The sequence below is a fragment of the Schistocerca piceifrons genome, chromosome 8, assembly GCF_021461385.2.
Source record: "Schistocerca piceifrons isolate TAMUIC-IGC-003096 chromosome 8, iqSchPice1.1, whole genome shotgun sequence".
NCBI lineage: Eukaryota > Metazoa > Arthropoda > Insecta > Orthoptera > Acrididae > Schistocerca > Schistocerca piceifrons.
Genome location: NC_060145.1, coordinates 368,293,702 through 368,315,945, shown reverse-complemented (window position 1 = coordinate 368,315,945; position 22,244 = coordinate 368,293,702). Strand labels below are relative to the sequence as shown.

General features: G+C 40.4%; 1 protein-coding gene across 2 annotated transcripts in view; it reads right to left on the bottom strand.

Moving 5' to 3' along the window:
• LOC124711378 (vacuole membrane protein 1) overlaps window positions 1-22,244 on the bottom strand; it is a 109,112-nt gene that overhangs the window by 25,012 nt on the left and 61,856 nt on the right. For both annotated transcript variants that reach the window (XM_047241430.1, XM_047241431.1), the window contains 5 exons: window positions 14,462-14,552; window positions 6,778-6,968; window positions 2,912-3,140; window positions 1,851-1,931; window positions 1,484-1,765 (listed from right to left, as the gene is read on the bottom strand). In XM_047241430.1, coding sequence (XP_047097386.1) covers window positions 1,484-1,765; window positions 1,851-1,931; window positions 2,912-3,140; window positions 6,778-6,968; window positions 14,462-14,552 — 874 coding nt within the window. The remainder of the gene's footprint in view (window positions 1-1,483; window positions 1,766-1,850; window positions 1,932-2,911; window positions 3,141-6,777; window positions 6,969-14,461; window positions 14,553-22,244) is intronic.

Genomic DNA, 22,244 nt, shown 5'->3' with positions numbered 1-22,244 from the left:
TTTAGGGTCATATCTGTCACCACTGTACTCAATCTTGCCCTTCTTCGAGACTGCTGGTGCCATATGGTCACCAGCAAGTCATTTCGGGTCATCCGCCCTGATGCCTCCCATTCAGATCCGGGCCTCTCCCTACGGGTGCCACCACCCAGCCACAGCAAAGGCCCTTGCTGGCAGTCCTGATGCCCCAGAAAGACAAGCATCTACTCCTTGGCATACGTGGGCAGTTTACAGCTCAGACATCAGCAGTGCGATCCCTGTGTTGTCAGGTGGCTACCACCAAATGGGTACCTGACGGCCCCACCACAACGGACTGGCTACCGTGTTGGATATTGGGTGCAGAGAAATCCGATATTGTCATGGGGGCAAAAGAACACAGGAGAGAAAACGGAAGAAGGTGACATACCCCAGATATTTTAATTGCAGGTGGAGATGCAAAGCCATGACAAGAGGTTCAGGAGATTGAATCGAAGGGCACTATGGATAACTCATGCACCACGTAAGGCGTCCTTCCCCATATGGCCTGCACTTCTGTAGAATTTGGAAAGTGGCAGGTCAAACTATAAAATGGGACCTTAACTTAGGGCCAAAAAGTGAGACTTCTTTTAGTTGCCTCTTACGACAGGCAGGGATACCTCGAGCCTATTCTAACCCCTGGACCCACAGGGGGGCCACAGATGGGAGTGGCATTGCATAGGGAGGACGTGTGACCGAACCTGAAGTGACCGAAGCAATGCATGGGAGATAGAATGGATGATTTGATGTCACATCTGCATACCATCACCCTAACTTTCTCGGACAGAGTATCCCCCCCTCAAAGGCTATGATGCATGCACCAGTGTCTACATGACTGCCCTTAGCACCTCTGGATATGCTGGATGAAATGAACACCACATCGTTCAGATGAGCCCTAAGTTCATCATCAAATTGGAGGAGGAAGTCCCTATGGAAAAGTACATCCTGTGTCATATCAGTAAGACTTGTGAGGAGCAATATTCACTGGAATGTCTCCTGAATGGTTGCAGGTGTGGAGGAAGGCATCCTGGATGGCAAAAGAAGGGAGCCATATCTCATCTTGTTTAAGGGATCAACTTCACTGGACATGTCCTTAATGAGCAAAAAGCTTGGGGACCTATGCACACCACACACACACATACCCACCGAAGAGTTGTTAGGCCCCTGGGAAGAGGGGGGGGGGGGGGGGGGGAGACGAAGTCATACATACGATTAGTGGCATCATTATACACATGCCTCTCGAACATACAAAGACTCAGCAGGTTACCATGGTGCTTGTCCACCAATCATTTTTTGTCACATACTGTGTTCTACACACAACATTAATACCAATTACATTATTTCTACTCATATCAACATTTGGAGCTTTCACATTTAGTTTACTAAAATTCAAACACTTGTAATGTCGAATATTGTAATTCTATAGTGAAATTGTGTTTTATGGAATTATGAGATTAAAAGATATACTCACTGATGGCAAAGGAGATCCTGATCTTCGATGTAGTTTCAGTTTCTGCTTTACAAGATATTCTTTAAAGGGTTCCTGGAGTTTGGGACCGATGTAAGGAACATATGCCAACATGCTTACTGCTTTCTCCACCAGTGTTTCATTAAATGCAATTATCACAAACATCTTCTGAATGTGCATTTTTATCACAGCCTTCCCAATCAGTGTAGCACCAAAGAACGTCCAAAAAGGAACTAAGAAATGCCCACAGGTTATTCCAGCTAAGTCAAATAATGGATTTGGTATCTGGAAAGTGTAGAACAAATAAGGTTTCACAGAAATAATACCAAATAATGCAACAATAAAACTATCAATCTGTCTGAATACTTACTGATGCACATGCTAAGATCCCAAGAAATCCAACCTTCTCAACCATCCTTTCAATGAACAGCTTTGCAGCATCAAGAGTCGTCTGCAATTCAAAACATTCGTGATCACTAGAAAATAGAGAGAGAGAGAGAGAGAGAGAGAGAGAGAGAGAGAGAGAGAGAGAGAGAGAGAGAGAGAGAGAGAGAGAAACTTCAGTAAAGAAAATGTATGTCATGACAGCATTAAGCATTTCATTTCACTGCTGAGATGTAAGTGCTCCAAGAGAAAACATTTGTTGTTAGCGATGTGTGCATTTACAATCATAAGTTTCCAATTATTTTTTGTATGGATGCATTCTTTCTCTCTGGATGCATTTTCTCTCTTCTCAAAGTTATTCACTGAAGTCACATGTTCAGCCACAATGAAAATATTAATTGCTACACTATCTGAACAATTTTTAGCAATAGGCTGTACCACTTCCTCTGCTAATACATCTTGTGGTTTACTGTTTAAGTTTTCTTGAACAGAAAAAATTTCCTTCAAAACAAAAGCATCTGATATTTCTCCATCCATCAGGTCATCATAGTATATCCACCACATGACATAACTTTCAATGGCATAAGTTACGTGAGAAATATTTACGAATACAGAAAGCAAAACATTTAAAGTACTATCTGTACAGAAATGAAACCCAACTTATTTGAAAAGTGATAAGTGTTTGCTGGAACCTGAAAATTATGATTTGGGGCTACAGAAATACAAGTATAGCAAAAGGTAATAGAGTTAGCATGTTGATTAAGTAGCAACAGTTAACGACAAACCCGAAGACAGGAAAGAAATAGGAGCAAAGTACGCGAAATTTGAAGTATGTGGTGGTTTAATGTAAAAAGCTATTTTAAACAAAAATATATGTTACTCATTTAATATCATTTTACATCACACGAAGTTACTACAAAACTTCAAAATATGTGTGTGTTTTTTTTATTGTTTCAGAAAGTTGTAAACTCTGAAGAAAATTGCTGACAAGTCCATCAAAATCTGAACAGAATATAGAGTTAGTATAGAAAATGTAAAGCACCCTACCATCCGCTGTGGATCATTCTTCTTGCGCTGCAATTCTTCAAATTCATTTAAATCATCCTCATCATCAGGATCATAGCCAGAAAGTCTAGCTGCACGTGCCATGAAGTACGGAGGCAGTTCACCTAGGGCTGTGCCCGCACCCCACATCATTGCCTCCAATCGCACCTTTGCCATGATATTCAAGATGCTGGCCTTCCACTGTTGGTCTGGGTGATCACTGCATATGATTCTGTGCAAGAATGATATTTATTTTGGTACACTCAAATAACATGTAATATTTCAGAATAATATACATGTATTGCCTCTAAAAACACAATATTTTCTCGAGCCATTCAATCTTTCATTTACACTAGGTGATACTACACATATTTTACATTATTGTAGTAAAAACTAAACGAGTAGCGATAGAAATACACCGTTTGTTGCAATATGCTTGGGACAACAGTACATTTTCAGGCAGACAAACTTTCGAAATTACAGTGGTTACAATTTTCAACAACAGATGGCGCTGCGGTCTGGGAAACACTATAGTACGATATTTTCCACATATCCACCATGTGTAGCAATAATATGGCGTAGTCTCTGAATGAAATTACCCGAAACCTTTGACAACGTGTCTGGCGGAATGGCTTCACATGCAGATGAGATGTACTGCTTCAGCTGTTCAATTGTTTCTGGATTCTGGCGGTACACCTGGTCTTTCAAGTGTCCCCACAGAAAGAAGTCACAGGGGTTCATGTCTGGCGAATAGGGAGGCCAATCCACGCCGCCTCCTGTATGTTTCGGATAGCCCAAAGCAATCACACGATCATCAAAATATTGATTCAGGAAATTAAAGACGTCGGCCGTGCGATGTGGCCGGGCACCATCTTGCATAAACCACGAGGTGTTCGCAGTGTCGTCTAAGGCAGTTTGTACCGCCACAAATTCACGAAGAATGTCCAGATAGCGTGATGCAGTAATCGTTTCGGATCTGAAAAATGGGCCAATGATTCCTTTGGAAGAAATGGCGGCCCAGACCAGTACTTTTTGAGGATGCAGGGACGATGGGACTTCAACATGGGGCTTTTCGGTTCCCCATATGCGCCAGTTCTGTTTATTGACGAAGCCGTCCAGGTAAAAATAAGCTTCGTCAGTAAACCAAATGCTGCCCACATGCATATCGCCGTCATCAATCCTGTGCACTATATCGTCAGCGAATGTCTCTCGTGCAGCAATGGTAGCGGCGCTGAGGGGTTGCCGCGTTTGAATTTTGTATGGATAAAGGTGTAAACTCTGGCGCATGAGACGATACGTGGACGTTGGCGTCATTTGGACCGCATCTGCAACACGGCGAACGGAAACCCGAGGCCGCTGTTGGATCACCTGCTGCACTAGCTGCGTGTTGCCCTCTGGTTGCCGTACGCGGTCGCCCTACCTTTCCAGCACGTTCATCCGTCACGTTCCCAGTCCGTTGAAATTTTTCAAACAGATCCTTTATTGTATCACTTTTCGGTCCTTTGGTTACATTAAACCTCCGTTGAAAACTTCGTCTTGTTGCAACAACACTGTGTTCTAGGCGGTGGAATTCCAACACCAGAAAAATCCTCTGTTCTAAGGAATAAACCATGTTGTCTACAGCACACTTGCACGTTGTGAACAGCATACGCTTACAGCAGAAAGACGATGTACAGAATGGTGCATCCACAGACTGCGTTGTCTTCTATATCTTTCACATCACTTGCAGCGCCATCTGTTGTTGAAAATTGTAACTACTGTAATTTCGAAAGTTTGTCCGGCTGAAAATGTACTGTTGTCCCAAGCATATCGCAACAAACGGTGTATTTCTATCGCTGCTCGTTTAGTTTTTATTGCCGTTTCAAATATACCGGTCATTTTTGAAACACCCTGTATATAAAATTAACTAAATGATTCTCCGCCCACTTGGAATGCTTATAACAAATTGACGAGTTCATGAGTCTGTGATTTGATGCGGCACATGTGTAACAAATATGATTACGGGATTATAATCTATTCGTAAACAGGCAGCAAAGTGAAAAACAGATACATTAGTTTCCTGCATGCTCTGTGAATCATACATGGTAAAACAGGCTACGATTTGAAGTGCATCAGTAGGTTCACAGGAAACAAATTTTGTGTGTGAAAATGTGGCTACAGTTTGGCCATTTACTTAACTAGACTTTAAAAAATCTAAATCCGCAATAAAATTTGATAAATCCAACCACATAGAGATTATTAGAAATTATTACAATTTCAATTTCTTTTTGAATCTCTCATTACCTACCAGTATCTTCAATTTACATATATAAGGCGGTCAAATATTTTTATGCTTACATACTCTGGCCCTTTCTGTGCAAGAGTAAGCTTAAATTGTGGATAACTTCAGCTATTTTTGTTCCCAGTGTTATAATTGTGAATGTTACAGTCATTTTCAAATTGTGCCAGTTTCTTCACAATGAACTTCATAAGAGAATAAATGTACTGTGAGGCTGCTGATAGTAAGCTTATTCTTTTTTGAACAGTTGGCTGCATGAAGTTCAGAGAACGGAAATCAAATATTACCCTTACAGCATATTTCTTTGCAATGACTACTTTTTGTCAGAGTGTGGAACTGCCCCAGAAAATTATTTCATAGGACATCAATGAAAAAAGTATGCAATGTAAGCTAATTTTGTAACATTTTCAATGGCAAAATCAGCAATTAAGTGTTTGAGGAAGATCTAATCCATGACTTCCGATTCTAGTTCTTATCAATATGAACACCTAGGAATTTTGAACAACTGGTTTTACACAGTCAACCTCCCACCTGCTTCTGTATGGTTATTGATGTGATGTATCTTGCCTTGTAAAGAACCGATTCTTTTAAAGTGATAGATCATTTACCAATAATCTTTTGAATGTATCATTTATAGCTCTTACTCTTGTTGCAGCACTGTTGGGTTTGATTATGATGCTTGCATTATCAGCAGAGAGCACTATTTCTGCCTTATCAGCTTAATATGGAGAATAGTTTGTAAAAGTATTTTTGAAACAGTTGTATAAACTATGGGAACAGGTTTGTTACACTAAAAAAAGAAAAATATTCTGATAAACATATGTCCGAAAATCCTCAGTTTTTGAGTTATTAATGAAAATTGACATTCAACAGCTTTGCAGGTACAACCTGAACCCTTCACTTATCTCTGTACCCTCTGTACCCCTAGGGTGTTGTATTACCAGACAGACTTGTTTACATTTATCATTCATCTACCTTCAATGTATTCATTGCATGCATGTACTGCACATAGTGAGTTAACTGAAAGTGCTCCACTCAAATGTGGCAGGATATTCATTTTGTTAGGTAATGGACACGAGGCAACACGGCTGCATCAGATAGTGTTTCCAGACTGAAGACAGTAAAGTCACCTGACTTACGTCATTGGGTTTTGTAATGTTGCCAAGACAGGATCCGGAGCATCACAGACTACTGACCGAGGAAGCTTGCTGTTACACCTAATCATGAAGAGCAATTTCTATTAGCTGTCTAGAACAAGCCAGAGATCAGTTCAAGACAAATGGCATGAGGGATACTTCATAAGCAACCTGTGTATCCATATCATCTTCAATGAGCACAGGACCTTACGCTTACCAGTCATCCACATTGGGAGAACCTTTGCCAATGGTTTGCTGCACAACCTATCAATTCATTGAAACTTCCTGACAGACTGAAACTGTGTTCCTGACTGAGACTTGAACTCGGGACCTTTGCCTTTCATGGGCAAGTGCTTTTGTACCAAGTTGAAGCAGTACTAAATACATTCTTTACATTCATATGGATGTTTTAGTCCTTTGTATTTCCTTTTCAAAATATCATTATGACTACTTACTCATCAGGATAAGGTGGCTCTGGGAAGTTCAAGCTGCCACATTCATAGGCTGCAAGGGTAACAGACGCAATGTGCGGGCCGAGGTAGAGCAGGAATGTATGCAGGCCTGTGCCAAGGCCTACAGAAGACAAGACTCCCAGCCCCACCCAGTATAGGCACCATACCATCTTTGACCGCAGCACCTGTACATACTGATGAAATCCACAATAAGCACAGAGGAAATTCAGATATATATAATTGCTTCACAAGGCAAAATGTTTAGCTGACCCAAAAGACACACATCAAAGTAACTGGTGCCACAGTTCTGCCTTTTGGAACCACTTGAACTATTACTTCTTTCCTCAGGGAGGAGAGAGGGATACACTGAAGGAAGTTGAAAAGTAAGACCCACACACACTAACCTTAGTATGAGAGGGACCTACCTACATGTCGTCAGTTAAAATTTAATTTCCTACCATTTACATTTTCTTTCAATTTACACCTATACATCCTCAGTACAAGTGGACCCTTAGTGTCCTGCCCTTCTTTTTGACGTTCTCCAAGCCATCTCCCCCCTCTCTCTCTCTCTCTCTGAGGAAGGAACTAATAGGTCCAAAAGCTAGAACTGTGTAAACATTTCACCTTCTGAAATTAAGCGATCACCAGAAATTATGTCCTTCATTTAAACACATAATATAAAACTAAAAGGTCAGACAGACAGCCTCTATTCCATCACAAGTTACTGAAATGTCTAACTTTTCAAGATTAGTTAGCTGAAGCCAATTATGCCAACCATCTACACTCACACCACGTTACGTCACCATTGAATACAATATTTAACGCAGTGCTCATTTGTATTTGAATTCTATCATCACAACATCCCTGCACACCAATATCTTCTTATTGCACGCATAACCAAAATATTAACTCTACATATGGTTTTACTACAAGTGGACAAATGAAAAGCTGTAATGTTTATTATCTCAAAGTGATCTAAATAATTACTGAGACATTAATTTAACAAAGCAAGCAAAATATTTTTCCCTTCCGTAAGTCCTTTGACCACATGCGTGAATACTTACCACATCCAATTACACAAATCTTGATGTAGTGGAAAATAATGTGCACGAATGTGTTTCTTTAGATAATACAATGAAAGATATGGACCTAAAGGAGAATGTTTAAACATTTTTCAGAAAAATATAAGAATTAGTCCCCACATTGTTTTCAAAATGTGAAGTAGAATGAAATCAAACAACGGAGAGTCCAGGATAGAATAATGACAATATTATGGAAAGGATAAATTGCTACTCACCCTATAGTATAGACACAGAGTTACAACAGGCACAACAAAAAGACTGCTAACAAACAAGCTTTCGGCCAAAAGGCCTTCTTCTAAATCAACTCTAACACACACGACCACTGTGTATGGCATCTGGCCTCGGCAGCCAAAAACTGTGGTCAAACAGAGGGTCCACCATACAGCGGGAAGACATATGCTGAAAACGCAAGCAGCAAAAGCACCTTACGGGTGGTGGGACGTACAGCTTCATGTCACACCTGTAGCACATAACCTTGACCTCCTCCATCTCCCTCAAAAGCTATAATTAAGGTGGGCATCAGTGCGGTTGTCTTCTATACACGTCGAACAAAATGAACACCACGTCGCTCCAGATTAGCCCAGAGTTTCTCATCAGTTTGCAGGATGAGGTCCCTATGAAAAATCACTCCCAGGACTATATTCAGAGACTGGTGGAGGGTAATAACCACTGGGATATCGCCAAGATTATCACAAGCACGAAGAACTGCAGATTGGGTGGCAGAAGAAGTTTTGACCAACAGGGAGCCCGAAAAAAAAAAGGGCTTTGTGGCGGTGCATGTGTCCCCATCCACCCTAGTACAGACGACATAGCAGGGAAAGTGTTTCATCCAAATACAGCGAGCCTTGCCCTCCTCCCAGGGTGTAGCCAGGGAAGGGAAGACTGCCAAATCATATGAAGCAACATTCAATGTTCGATTATCATTCAAAAAGATGGCCATTTGAAAACAGCCAGATTTTTGCAGCTTGACACACTTCACGCACCAAGCATTCATCCTGATACTACCTACTTTGATCAGGGGCTCTCCCCAAGGACACCACCCAGCCACAGCAAAGACCACCTGGCACGGCAGCTGTTGCCAGGAATTCCAATGCTCCAGCAAGACAAGCAACCACTCCTTGGTGTACATGGGGGAGGGAAAAGTTCATGTATCAACAGTGTGATCCCTGTACTGTCAGGGGCTTAGCCAGATGTATGCATAACAGCCCCACCACACTGACTGGCTACACACGCTGGTGACTTCATGAGGTCGAGAGGGGCTACAGCAGGGAAGGAAAAGGGGAAGGAAGGGGCGAGAAGAATCCACGTCATAGCACTAGGGAGAGCCGGAGTTCTTGCCCAAATGGCTCACACTAAAAACACAAAATGTAGAAGTGGAGGTCAAACCTGAAGTTGTGACCTCAACTCCGAAAGGGATGAAAGAGAACAGGCAGGAGGAGCAAAATTGCAAGCAATGCAGGGAAATAGGTAGATAATAACGTTGACATAATTCAGAACACCAAGAGAGGGGAAAGGAGGGGGTAGCAAGGAAGGAGTGAAGATTGGGAAGGCAGGGGGGGGGGGGGGGGGGGCATGAAGAAGGAAATGCAGCCAGGGCAGGAAGAATGGGCTGCAATAGCTCGGGGCCCCACGTGCGGCATGCACGAACTCACGAAAGAAACACAAGTCCCCTGGGCGGCTGTTTATATTGTTTAGGTTGGCTAAACATATTCAGATTTTCAAGATAAAAAGGATTCGGAACAAGAAAAGTACACCTTATGCAAAACTGAAGGATTTATTTAAACTGTCTGCATCTGACATTAGAATCAGAAATACTGACAGTCATGGAAATACAGTAAAGTAGGCAAAACTTTTGCTAATTACTAAAAAATAACATGCCATGAACTAGCCAATTACGCATTAAGATTTTATAGACACCATCACTAGTTACTTACTGCAGAGTAACAATTCCTATTAAGACAATTATCTGATGCACAATAATGGAACAAAAAATTCAACTTTCACCATAGGTTCTCTGATAAGTATGAATATCATGTTTCTAAGTCAGCAGACTTGAGATATCAGCAAACAAGTGAGTAATGATATGGATATTTACTGCCTTTGAGGCACTTGTCTCCAGAGCTTGTTTTGCGCTCAGCAAACATCTGCCACCCGTGGATTTACTCTTCTAATATTTGCTGGTTTAAATAACAGTAATTCAATCCGCAATAACATTTCCTATATTATAAAGTATAAAATCAATTTGGGAGTCATTTCCAGGAATTTTATTGCTAGTTTTTTTCTGTGTGGTGTAGTAAACAAAGACTGTCGACAACATAAGAAAAGAATAGACTGCTACTCACCATAAAGATGACACTGAGATGTAGACAGACACAATATAAGGACTGCTACTCACCATAAAGATGACACTGAGTTGTAGACAGACACTATATAAGGACTGTTACACATTTAGCTTTCAGCCAAAGTCTTCTTCAGAGAAGAAAAACACACACACACACACACACACACACACACACACACACACACACACACACAGAGAGAGAGAGAGAGAGAGAGAGAGAGAGAGAGAGAGAGAGAGAGAGTGCATACAGGAGGAGGATATGAGTGTAAAATGAGTGCAGTTGGCAGCATGGGAATAGGGTTGTAAGTGGGACAGGCTAGCACCGATTGAGACTAGAGGACTGCAGGATCAGACGATGTGTTTAAGGACAACTCCCATCCATGCAGTTCAGAGAAGTTAGTAATGAGGGAAAACAGAGGGTGTTTTTTTTTGGGGGGGGGGGGGGGGGGGGGGAGAGGGGTTGGGGTATTGATTGATGGATTGCACAGGCTGCAAAAGAGCTATCCTAATTCAGCACTGTTTGCTCAGCAGCATGTTCTGCCACTGGTTGATCAATGCTGTTCTGGCACCTGTCCTAAACCTGCCTATTACGGGTGAGGAAGACATTGGGTATGTGTTATAAACCACAGTGACTCTGAAGTCACAGATATCAGATCAACTTAACAGAATCTAGCTACAATTTCAGTCACAACTAGGAGTTGCAAGTAGCACTTAACATTCAGTGTCATGTACCATCTGTTGGTCAAATTTTGTACTTCCTGTGTACCTTTTATCTAGCTGTGATTTCAGTGACATGTCTCAAGTAGCAACTAAAAAGTGCAGTCAACATTCGATGCCATGTGCCTTCTGACAGCCTATCTATGTACTACTGTTTTTCTTTGTGACACGCTACCGAGTCTTAACTTTGATTTTTGTGACAAATCGCAAGTAGAAGTCCCAAGTAGTAACTAAAATGCGCAGTTAACATTAGATGCCATATCCCATATGCTGACCTATATCTGTATTTTGTTCTAAGAACCTTGTGTCTCACGATATGGATGTATTACATACTTATAGTCAAAAAACTGAACCAAGAAGATAATTTGCTCCGATTTTATACTCAGTTGACAATTGGTGCAGCCAAGGAATTTGAAGGCCGAATAAAGGTTGTGCTAACAAACAAACCTATAGTGTAGCCAGGAATTTTCGTTGCGTATTTAAATGCACTTTTCCCCATAAAAGCTAAAATTGCATGGTAATTTCAGAAAACGGATAATGAGTACAGCTCCAATGAGTATTCTGTTGCAAATCACACACATATATCGTACATAAACTACTAAAAATGAGGTCTGGTGTCAGCTCTGTAACTTTTACCAAATGTTTAACAATTGTATTTACAAGATGGGTATTTCTTCTGATAGTACAATACACAGTTAAAATTTTGTCTGTATTTTCAAATATTGCATTACTACTATTCCTAATGTCAACTTTTAACTGTAAGATCAAGTACTTTCCACTGTTTTCACTTGCATATCATCAACCATAAAACACACAACCATCCAACCTAACCTAGACCTTGGGCTGCGCTGAAGCTGCCATCACAACCAACATTCGAGGTGGGATGAATTGATAGATCAATATCACACTCTTGCAAGTCTTTATCACTAAATACATGGGGTGTAGGACGGCTTAAACATGGTGTGAATGGAATTTTCACAGTGTAGTGAGAGAGAGAGAGAGAGAGAGAGAGAGAGAGAGAGAGAGATGAGAGAGAGAGAGAGAGAGGGGGGGGGGGGGTAGTGAGAGACACGGATGGGGAGTAGTGAGAGACAGGGACTGGGGGTAGTGAGAGGGAGGGGAGGGGTGAGTGAGAGGGAGGGGAGGGGGGAATGAGAGGGAGGGGAGGGGGGAGTGAGAGGGAGGGGAGGGGGGAGTGAGAGGGAGGGGAGGGGGGAGTGAGAGGGAGGGGAGGGGGGAGTGAGAGGGAGGGGAGGGGGGAGTGAGAGGGAGGGGAGGGGGAGCGAGAGGGAGGGGAGGGGGGAGCGAGAGGGAGGGGAGGGGGGAGCGAGAGGGAGGGGAGGGGGGAGCGAGAGGGAGGGGAGGGGGGAGCGAGAGGGAGGGGGGAGTGAGAGGGAGGGGGGAGTGAGAGGGAGGGGGGAGTGAGAGGGAGGGGGGAGTGAGAGGGAGGGGGGAGTGAGAGGGAGGGGGGAGTGAGAGGGAGGGGGGAGTGAGAGGGAGGGGGGGAGTGAGAGGGAGGGGGGAGTGAGAGGGAGGGGGGGGCAAGTTGTGCTTGACTTATTGATGAAGATGCAGAAGGACAGTGTTACAGAAATGATAGCCGATATGCTTCAAGTGATTCAAAGGAGTTTTTCACTTCATCTAACTGGAGTGAAATTACATTAGGTGTTCCACAAGGTTCAATCATAGGTCCCCCCCTGTTCTTGATGTATGTGAATGACCTTCCTTCTTATGTGAAACAAGATGCTGAACTGACACTGTTTGCTGATGATACAAGCATAATTATTAATCCAGTAAAAGAAAGTTCAATAGAAAATGATATAAATACTGTCTTTGGAATAGTGATTAATTGTTTTTCTGCAAATGGGCTTGCTCTGAACTTTGAAAAAAACACATTACATCCAATTTTCTGCTGCAAAAAGTACAATTCCTTCAATAAACATAACACATCAAAAGAAGTCAGCAGCCAGAGTAGAGCATACTAAGTTTTTGGGTGTACATATAGATGAGAATCTTAATTGGAAAATTCATATTTTGGATCTCCTGAAGCGACTAGGTTCAGCAACTTTTGCAATCTGAACAATTGCAAATTTTGAGGATGTAGAAATTAGTAAGCTAACATACTTTGCATACTTCCACTCTCTGGTGTCATACGGAATAATATTCTGGGGCAACTCAACACTTAGGCAAAAGGTATTCACTGCTCAAAAGAAAGTAGTTAGAATAATGTGTGGGGTACTTAGTCACACATCTTGCAGGCATCTGTTTAAAAGGTTAGGAATTCTTACAACTGCTTCACAGTACATTTACTCAGTAATGAACTTTTTTCTCAACAGCATGGACCAGTTTAAAATCAACAGCGACATTCACGATTACGATACCAGAAAAAAAAAGAAAGACCTACACTATCCTTTACTTAACCTATCTTTGGCACAGAAAGGGGTAAAATATGCTCCTATAAAATTTTTTGATAAATTACCAGATGAAATAAAATGTCTGCCAGACAGCAGTGATAGTTTCAAAAACAAATTGAAATCATACCTCCTTGACAACTCATTCTATACCACATATGAATTCTTGAATATGAGTAAATAAATATGGATATATAATATATGCATTTTGTGCCATTTAAGGGAATGGGATAGGTAATAGAAATATTTAGGTATAAAACTATAATGTAAACAAAAAAGAAAAAGAACTTGTTTCCTGCGTGCATTTCTTGTGCATTTGACACGTTCCACATCATAAAGGTTTTCTGCGTTATTGACCGATGGAACACGTAACTAACTAACTAGCTGAAATACAAATGTTTCTGACTACAGGATGTCTTTATGTATTGGAAAATCTAGTCACATCTTCATCCACCTGTGACACTTGGTAGAGATTCTGCAATAATTTGGGCAGTAATAATATGATGTTCAAAGGGGTTAAATAAACTTAACAATGCAAATGATGACAAGGAAGGTCTATGATACCATTGGAAGTGACCATGTTTATTCAGTGGTGCATGAATATCTCAGTAGGAGATTGGCAGATGATAATGCCTCCACTCACATGGTAAGACATAGAACGAGATATCTGACAAGGGAACAGTCTGACATTTAATACAACCATAATTTTTTGGCACTCTTAATGTTACTTGAAATCTACATGCCAAATTTCAGCTGACAATACATACTGGAATTACCAAAAAATCATGTATACTGGCATGCCTTGGATCAGTACTTGTAACTAAGAGAGTATAGTGTGTATGTGCGCCTGTCCTATCCTCATGAAAATGCATTTTGTGTGTATGTAGATTTTGAGCTAGTTATTTTCATTGTATTATGACAAAACTTATATCACTGTGAGATGATCCCTGAATGAACAAATAAATGAAATCAAACCAAATGATGGTGGAGATGTGGCTATCTTATTATAGGTGCAGGTTTAGTTAAATTGCTTCAGCTGATTCTTGTTTTACTTTTCTGCCTCCAAATGCTTTATAAAATGCTTCATAAAATTAAGGAAACTGTCACTAGTTTATAATAACAGAAATTATAGATACCTGCTGATGGGGACCAGCTGTATTGAAAAACATGAAGAAGAAAACTAGGAGCACAATACATGCAGCAACAGTTGTCCAATGATACAGCAACCTGTTGGAACAAGAAGAAAATACAAGCAATTAACGTATAAAGAAGTTCGAGTTACACACACAACTGTTTCTAATTCTGGAAGTGGAAACTGATTTTCCCCAACTACTCGTACTCATACTACTCTCCTCCCCCACCTCCTCCTCGTGCTGATGACAATGTAATCGAGAGAAATTACTTTCAATTTTGGTAACAGTTAGTAAGATCATGACTTTGCCCAAGCTTACACACACTTTACAGTCTTCCTGGTTTTATATGAGAACTCTATTTTCTGAAAACATGACAACTGAAGTCATTTTAAATTAAAATTTTAAAGTTTGGATTCAATCTGCCATTTTCCAGCAGCACCGTCAAGACAATAGCTGTCAATAAAAAAACCTTTTAATACGCTTACATTGGTTATTGCTGTTGCTTTAAACCTTTTGCTGTCTAATTAAAAAGGCAATCATAATACTGCTCCACTTCCTGTTCTTAAATGTCTGCAATATTCGTTAACTTACACAGTAACTTAAAAACCCAGTGGATATTATTTTTTAAATATGTGCTCGAGATAATTTTCTGTGTTCCTATTATTAATTTCACCACCTAAGACACTGATGTTACGAGATGTCAAATTTTAGCTCATGGATTATGATTGTCTTTTATAAATCACCTTCTCACTAAATTTGATGACCATTCTCCAAATACTAAAAAGGATGAAAGAAATGCCATAGTTTGATGTTCTATCAAAAATCTTCGTAGGGTCTCCTGATGCATGGTTGGATTTTAAAACATTGGCTATGTTACAGTAGAGGGACTAAACAATGCATCTATTGGATGAACCCAAATGAAATCAGTCACAAGGCAGTCAGGAATTCGCTGTGAAATAACATTATCTTCTTACTTTTCCAGACTGAAGTTATTAAACAACCGCTTATTATTAAAATAATATCAGTCAGAACTAGAACGTAAGTTGACCAACATCACATGTTCACTTAAACTTCAGAAAATCCCTACAGAATACAGTTCATCAGCACACTTCTATGCTGAAGTTCCATTACTGCACACTAATGATTTTTGAACTGCAGATCACCATCAAAGATAAATGCAGAACAGTTCATAGAAGTTTAAACTAAGTCACCTAAACCGAAATTTAGAGACCTCATCTGAAAAATGTTTCAAACTCTTCACGATCGATACTCATGAAATATTTACAAGTCCCAACCAACCAGTCCATGCGATGCAACTTTTTCTAAGTCCACACATGCTTAAAATATTTCAGAGTTCTTTATGATTGTCACATGCGGAACTTTTGTCCTCAACTGATGACTTAGAAAATATTTCAGTTAAACATACAAGGACACTTACAGCCACACACGTCCTATACATATGCTAACTCCACTCAAACTCCTGCTGAAATCCAAGTCGCCACACAAAAATGGCTGCCGTTACCTATACCCTCGCACTGATGTGAGTAGCATCAGACTTCCAAAAACATATAAAAACTATAATGTTACAGATACATGTTACAGATACATATTACATATGACTTAGGATGCAAATTTCATTAGCTCTTGAATTCTGCCTGTAGCTATAATGGTTTTCTCACAAATAGTGTTTTGCCCATACGGATGCTATTTTGCATCATTACATCCCTATTAAACATTAAAAAAGAAGTCCAATTACAGTCACACATCTCTAGTTACTAATGCTGGCACTACCTTCACTACTTCACATTTTATTTACTAGAAAATTCACTACTTCATGTACAGAACATATATTCCAGCCTGCAATTTGAACTACATAATATTCAAAGAAAATCTATTAGAATAGTTCAATAGTGCTTGCTGAGCCTTAATCATTTATACTATGTTGTTGTTGTTGTTGTTGTTGTTGTGGTCTTCAGTCCTGAGACTGGTTTGATGCAGCTCTCCATGCTATTCTATCCTGTGCAAGCTTCTTCATCTCCCAGTACCTACTGCAGCCTACAACCTTCTGAATCTGCTTAGTGTATTCATCTCTTGGTCTCCCTCTAAGATTTTTACCCTCCACACTGAACTCCAGTACTAAATTGTGGATCCCTTGGTGCCTCAGAACATGTCCTACCAACCGATCCCTTCTTCTAGTCAAGTTTTGCCACAAACTCCTCTTCTCCCCAATTCTATTCAATACCTCCTCATTAGTTACGTGATCTACCCATCTAATCTTCAACATTCTTCTGTAGCACCACATTTCGAAAGCTTCTATTCTCTTCTTGTCCAAACTATTTATTGTCCATGTTTCACTTCCATACATGGCTACACTCCATACAAATACTTTCAGAAACGACTTCCTGACACTTGAATCTATACTCGATGTTAACAAATTTCTCTTCTTCAGAAACGCTTTTCTTTCCATCGCCAGTCTACATTTTATATCCTCTCTACTTCGACCATCATCAGTTATTTTGCTCCCCAAATAGCAAAACTCCTTTACTACTTTAAGTGTCTCGTTTCCTAATCTAATTCCCTCAGCATCACCCGACTTCATTCGACTACATTCCATTATCCTCGTTTTGCTTTTGTTGATGTTCATCTTGTACCCTCCTTTCAAGACACTGTCCATTCCGCTCAACTGCTCTTCCAAGTCCTTTGCTGTCTCTGACAGAATTACAATGTCATCGGCGAACCTAAAGTTTTTATTTCTTCTCCATGGATTTTAATGCCAACTCCAAACTTTTCTTTTGTTTCCTTTACTGCTTGCTCAATATACAGATTGAATAGCATCGAGGAGAGGCTACAACCGTCTCACTCCCTTCCCAACCACCGCTTCCCTTTCATGCCCCTCAACTCTTATAACTGCCATTTGGTTTCTATACAAATTGTAAATAGCCTTTCGCTCCCTATATTTTACCCCTGCCACCTTCAGAATTTGAAAGAGCGGATTCCAGTCAACATTGTCAAAAGCTTTCTCTAAGTCTACAAATGCTAGAAACGTAGGTTTGCCTTTCCTTTATCTTTCTTCTAAGATAAGTCATAGGGTCAGTATTGCCTCACGTGTTCCAATATTTCTGTGGAGTCCAAACTGATCATCCCTGAGGTCGGCTTCTACCAGTTTTTCCATTCGTCTGTAAAGAATTTGCGTTAGTATTTTGCAGCCGTGACTTATTAAACTGATAGTTCGGTAATTTTCAAATCTGTCAACACCTGCTTTCTTTGGGATTGGAATTACTATATTCTTCTTTAAGTCTGAGGGTATTTCACCTGTCTCATACATCTTGCTCACCAGATGGTAGAGTTTTGTCAGGACTGGCTCTCCCAAGGCCGTCAGTAGTTCTGATGGAATGTTGTCTATTCCCGGGGGCCTTGTTTCGACTCAGGTCTTTCAGTGCTCTGTCAAACTCTTCACGCAGTATCACATCTCCCATTTCATCTTCATCTACATCCTCTTCCATTTCCATTATATTGTCCTCAAGTACATCGCCCTTGTATAGACCCTTGTATAGACCCTCTATATACTCCTTCCACCTTTCTGCTTTCCCCTCTTTGCTTAGAACCGGGTTTCCATCTGAGCTCTTGATATATTTGTCTGAATTACTTAAGGCATTTGTGATCGAGTTATTACTTTTTATGGATCATTTTATAAACAAAAATTTTATTTTAGCATTTAATAACTTGTGAACTAAATCTTGTAACAAAGGAACACTTTCACTCATTCACTCACCTAATTTTTGTCTTTAAAACTGCCCTTCTTTCATATTTTCTTTATTCAGTTAGTTCAGTCATGGTGACTATCCTTGGCTATTCATTCAAACTGTTGGGTTTTACCCAACATGCGGCCTGTGTCTCCTGCTAGCTGACCTGCAGACAGGATTTCTTATACGAGATACAATCATTGCCCATGAAAGGTCCCACTACTTTGTGCCTGTTGACGACAGAGAATCAGGTCTTTACGTGGGTGGGCAAGGTCTAGTGGTCCCAGGGGTTTAAAATGCAGCAAGAAGCATCCCTAACACAACCGCCCCAGCCCTGATTTGTTGTAGTCAAAGTGTTAATGATAGGAATGTTACTCACTTTCAGAGGAAGAATAAAACCCTGGAAGAAATGGAAGAATAAAAACCTGTACCACCACTCTTTTTTCATTAGCTAGTGTTGAGGGACAGAATCCTTATGGTCTTGCCTACATGAGAGGGTTATATGAAGGAATGGTCCTAAAAACGTGAAATAAGGTACAACAGAAAAAAAGGGCTAATTGCATTTAAAAGTAACTAAAAACTGGTTGAAAGAGGGACGAATAGGTGGGCTGAGGGCTCTCAGGGCCCTGCGTGTGGTGGAAGACCGCAACCCCAGCCAATCACCTCTGCCATGAAAGCAGTTTGAAGGCCTTTTTGGCCTAAAGCTTTCTTGTTCGACAGTGTTTTTGTTGTGCCTATCAGTGATTCAGTATTTGCGCTGTATTATGAGTAGCAATTATCCTTTTAATAATATTGTCATCGAACTGCAATTGATTATTTTTTTAAAGCAATTTCCTACCAGAATATTTAAATATGTTGCCAATCAAAGATGGGTGAAAGGTAGAAATGCGTACTGGTATAAATAAAAATACATAATGTGACAGGTTATTGAATTTCTTAAAGTAAAGGGGATACCAGTTCCAGTGGTGTGGCAGATCACATTGGAGACGTCTTTGAAAATCTTGTCCATATAAAGTAATGGAGAGGGGACAGAGGTGATGGTTGAGGTATATAATTGCCAGCTGGGCCTTTGGAGAGCCCATCGTGGCAACTGGTCCATCGGGTGTTGATGAGGAAGAGAGTGTATCACAGGAAAGTGATCATGGTCACAAACATCATCATATAGCAATTGTTGTGGTGAAGCTGCAAGATAGGAGAAAAAGATCATAAGGCCAATAGCTGAGAAGGTATCATGAGCTACACTAAAGTGGGCAGGGGTACTATAATTGAAGACACAAAGATGAAGATTTTCTAAGAAAGCTGGTCAATCAGAAGGCTCATGCCACATGGTACTCCCTTGTAAGTAGTGGTGTCTGTTAAAATTCCTAAGAATGATAAGAAGTGGTGGTGGGAGTTGGAGGGAGGGGGGGGGGGGGGAGTTTAATTGACTAAGGTCCTTAATTCTAATTCATGGTGGGTAAACAGGGTGTATACGGGGACATAGAAAAAAAATTCCCGGATTTCTCCCGGATATCCCGTTTAAAAAATATGCTTTTCCCCAGGCGAAAATACACTTTTTCTGTGCTAAGTGACAGTAGGTTTTCCGTAGATTTTCCCTCGGAACTGTAAAACTTATCAATCCTTTGAATGGTTAATGTTTTATACAATCGCGTAGAACTTCCCGGAAAAAAAAGAAAAGACGGGGCACAGAAGTTTTGGAGAGACTTTTAATAAAAAAGGAGAGAAGTTTTGGAAAGACCTTCTTTGATTTGCAGCAACATACACGCTGCATATTTTCGTATTACGAAAGTATAAATTCGAATTGCACCAAACACAGCGCGTTAGTTTCCGCAGCGTTGAAACCGAGGTTGCGATGTCCTTTTGTAAGCGAGTCATATCTCAAGCCACGAGATCTCGCCAGCCAATCACAGCAGCTATTCAGAGCATAGGACAAGTGTTTTAGTAAGTCAATAGCAAGACCACTGGTCACATAGCGTGAACAGGCAAGAGGAGAAGTTAACGGTTTACATTAATGTACACAGTATCGTATATCTACAAGAAAAGCTAAGCTTTCACATATAATTTTGGTCTCTAAGATTAACACGCTACAACAGAAGCTAAGCTTTCACACGTAATATTGATTTTTATTTTATTTTATTTATTTATTTATTTATTTTTTTTTTTTTTTTGCGTGTGTTATACTTTCAGATACATCACACAAATGTCCCAGTAAATTTAAAATTCTGACATAAATGTCTCGGCTCGAAATTCTTGTAAGTGGCTGGTTCTCAAACTGTTCAGTTTTGAACGCTCTGTGATTTAGATATCCATCCCACTTTCTCACACGTAACATAATTCATCTTGCGTAAAAAGAAATTTACTTTGAAAGTAACGCTTTTCTAACCACCGTTCGCAATACTATCTGGAGACTGTTAGAAATAGGTTCGATTTACCAGTTGCCAGAAAGAAACAGAAAACAGGCATTATTGTGCGTGTGCAACTGTAGCGGTGTAGGAAGCCCGCATGTTCGTGTATAAAGCACTAACAGAGCTTACATTACACCATAAAAGAAACGGCATCAGAGAATACTCAAAGAGCATCGAAATTTCGTAAACCATTCTAAACTGCATAATTCAGCTTGAAGTGCAAATTGGCTTTTTCCAGATTCACACTGAAGTAGGTCCCATCTGATATTAAGCTTTTCAGTGTGGTTTTTGGGATGTAAATTTTCTTGGAGTACCAGTACTCTTGCGATCTCATTTTGGTTCTTTATTATGGCATAATGCCATATATGGCAGAAGGTGATAACGTGCACTTGAAATTCAGCGAACAGTTGGAACTAGGCAATACTGTAGAATGAAACACTTCGTTTCAAATAAAATGATTGCCTCAGCGGAAAGATTAATAAAGCCAAATTACTTTAGCAAACTTCACTGTTCTGCAAGGCGATTAATGCTTGACTGCTACTAACTTGGAAATAAAGTAAAATCAGAAAACTGAAATTAATAATATATTTTTGCCCTACATAATTATGTGAATGTATTTTAATTCACTTGATAGCTCTCGGCCACAGAAATCCATTTTGTTTTCATTTGATGTGGGAGCTGTACACGAAGAGAAGCAGCGAAATCACTTAATGTAAACACGGGTCACATGGAGGTTAGCCCCCTTCCCACTACAACTCGGACAACTCTGTGCAAGCGTGAATCTGGCAGGTAGGCCGCGGGAGAAAAATTTTTCTCGTTTGCATCTGGCTGCTTGCTGCAACTACCGATACAGCTAACAGCCAAACTTCAAGAAACGGGAGAAGGTACTGCTTATACGCGAGTCAAATGAGCATGTGCAACAGACCGCTGGCAACTGGTCAAACGAACCCAACGTGAACAGTTGTGACGTCATACTCATAGAAAGCAGTTTATTGTTACGAAGAATTACAGTCTGCGCCCTAAGGTCTTTGACATATTTTTGCTATTTGCAGACGTTGTGCGTGCACGGTGTTTTGTTGTTGTAAATTGTAAATTTCCTTTGCCACTAAAGTTTTATTTTTTTCCCTCTCGTTCATATTTTATTGCTGCAGTATCATTCTCGAGTAGCAGGATACAACATTCTTTGCTAGAGAATCAATTCTACAGTCAAAATTACAAAATTTTAACTGAAGGCTAAAACAATGAAAAATTCCCGGGCTTTTCCCGGTTTTCTCCCGGATGAAAAAATTCCCAGGTTCTTCCCGGATTTCTCAGTTGTCCCGGGTCGTATACACCCTGGTAAATGTCCTGCCTGGGGGAAAAATAAAAATTGCAAATAGAGAGTGCTGGGGTTATTGACAACACACTACTATTGTTGCTAATGTGGTACGGAGAGCATCCAATTGCTGATGACAGCTGTCCAAACAAACATATAAATCCCCCCCAGATGCGCACTTGCGGCCAGTATGGTTCTGACAGAAGGTAGGGTAACCCTGAGACTTTCTCACAAAGTAAATCACCCTCAGCAGCCAGCAAATCATACTAAATCTTGAGCGTTACTTTCTTGCATAAAGCTTGGTGATACACCTGTTACCATAA